Genomic DNA, 2240 nt, shown 5'->3' with positions numbered 1-2240 from the left:
TCACCGCCACCCGGCCGGCCTCAGCCACTGCCCGCAGCTCCTCCAAGGCCCGGCTCAATCGTTCCTCCAGGGCTGCGGTCAGCTCGGACGCAGGCCCCGGGACCCCCGGCATGGTGCTGGCGGGGGCTCTATGGTGGGGTGACGATGGGGACAGTGGCCGGGACTGCTGCCTCTGGCTGGTATGTCAGAGTCTTTGCAGCTGGTCCGAGGGCGAAGGCAAGGGCAGTGGGCCTGCCCCGCCCCTGCTGGCCTCCCAGCCCTCCACCCGCCAGCTGGGGCTGCAGCCCAAATAGAAACCTATTCTGAGCTGCCTGTGGGGGCCTGGGGGAGGGGTGGCCCGCCTCAGCACTTGGACCGCTAGGCCTGGCCCTGGCCCTGCAGAAATCACACCCGAAGCCCAGCAAGTGTGCACGGGCTGGGAAGGATGCCCGAGGCCAGGGTCCCCGGCCCCACGGTGGGACAGCTGAGGCAAGGAGCAAGGGAGGGGCCTGCCTGGGCCTCTGTGTGCATTAGCTGCGAGGATCCAGTCTGCTGGACTCCAGAGCTCGCACCCCTCTGCCCTCATGCCATGCTGCTTCAGAAAGCCTTGAACAGATGCGGGAAATAGAGGCAGGGTGTTAGGCAACCTGCTGTAGCAGGTGCCTTCTCCCTGAGATAGGCACTTGGATCCAACCAGACTCTGAGCAAGTACACTATGGGCGCGTTATCTGCGTTCCTTTGGTTCTAGATGGGGAAACTGAGGCGAGGTGGTGGTATCAGACCCAGGGCTCACTGTGACACTTCCCACCCACCCCAAGGGCCTCAGTCATCCCCTCCCCTCTCTTCCTCGCTCCCTGCTCTATGGGGGAAGGCTGCCTTCTCACCCCCCCACCCTCTCCCTGTCACCCCTGAGAAGGCCCTAAGCTGGCTTTAGCCACCTCACCTCCGCCAAAGCCCCATTCAGTCCCCGGTGCAGCACGGAGGGCATTACCTGGGCAGCCGAGTGGCGTGCTGGGGATTCCTTCCCCAGCTGAGCTCCCAGCCAGCTGATCCCGGGCTCGGGGATGAATAATGGAAGGGTGCAAGGGATTCAATTCCCGTGGCACCTGCTAGGTTGCTGCCTCACCTGACTGGCGCCCCCCTCTCCTCCCCCCCTATCTGTCCCCCCTCAATGCTTCTGCCCAGCACCCCCTCCCCCTGAAATGTTGACGCAGATGCTAATCGCTCATCTCCAATCTTCTACGGGGCCAGGCTGATCTTGGATGAGCAGATGAGCAGCTCTGAACCTCAGAGTTGAGGTCCAGTGTGGGGAAGGAGCCGTCACAGGAAGAGGGTGATGCCTGTGCCACGCTCCCTGCCCCTCAGTTTTCCCGTTTGTTCATTAGGAACGAACCAACCAACTCTGCAGGGAGGATGAGAGATCAGCATGTGGGAAGCTTATGGCAAACAGTGTACTTGTCTGAGACATCTAGTGGGTGAGAGGCTGGTGTCTGGCCTTAGCTGTGCCACCAGTTGGCTGTGGCCTGTGGGCAGCCGCCTTCTCTCTCTGGGCCTCCGTTTCCCACATGCACCATGGGAGAGGAGTGGATAGAGGAACCCTCCAGCCCTGGACCCGGAAGCAGTCGCTGTGAGTGGCTGGTGATGGTGGAGGGGTGAGGAAGGGCTCACCTTCATGCTGCGGCCTCCTTGCCCACCGGGAGAGGCATGGCTGAAGCTGGTGACGTGAGTGACAGTGCCCAGCCGGGCCGGTGTCCCAGGGCCGCTGATGTGGGTGATGGTACTCTTGCCCCCACTGCTGGTGCTGAGAAGGGTGGGGGGCGCCCGCAGCCCCAGCGTCAGTTCTGGAAGGGGAGAGAGGCTACTGTAGGTCTCGGGGGCAGTGAGGACAGCGGCAGCCCCGGTGGATGACAGCCCCCTCGCTCCCAGAACCCCCCTCTGGAGACACCCTGAGCCCTGGCCGCAGCACCTGGCCGAGGTGCAGGGCTGGGCAGCTGCAGGCACTCGTCTCCAGCCGCGGGGAGGCCTACCTGCCCTCTGGCTGCCTGTGGGCAGCAGCACCCGGCCTGTGGGGGTCCGGCCACGGCCATCCTTGATCTCAATGGTGAATGTCGTCTTCATGTTGGCCTCTGGCTCGGCAGTGCCGACAGCCACGGGCAGCAGGGCACCGGGCTCCTCTGAGCAGGCCCCGGCCCCCCCTGCTCCATTTTCAAGGGGCCTGGCAGCCAAGCCCCGCCCTCTGGGGCCCTCCTCCTGGGGGCAGC

General features: G+C 64.4%; 1 protein-coding gene across 1 annotated transcript in view; it reads right to left on the bottom strand.

The window, feature by feature from the left end:
- SMTN (smoothelin) overlaps positions 1 to 2240 on the bottom strand; it is a 28770-nt gene that overhangs the window by 15038 nt on the left and 11492 nt on the right. Inside the window, exons 11-12 of the mRNA XM_015562838.1 lie at positions 2007 to 2234; positions 1648 to 1820 (exon numbers count right to left, since the gene is read on the bottom strand). Coding sequence (XP_015418324.1) covers positions 1648 to 1820; positions 2007 to 2234 — 401 coding nt within the window. The remainder of the gene's footprint in view (positions 1 to 1647; positions 1821 to 2006; positions 2235 to 2240) is intronic.

This window comes from Myotis davidii, unplaced genomic scaffold (genome assembly GCF_000327345.1).
Source record: "Myotis davidii unplaced genomic scaffold, ASM32734v1 scaffold478, whole genome shotgun sequence".
Classification (NCBI taxonomy): Eukaryota; Metazoa; Chordata; class Mammalia; order Chiroptera; family Vespertilionidae; genus Myotis; species Myotis davidii.
The sequence above is the reverse complement of the archived record's forward strand: the minus strand, read 5'-3'. Positions and strand labels throughout refer to the sequence as shown.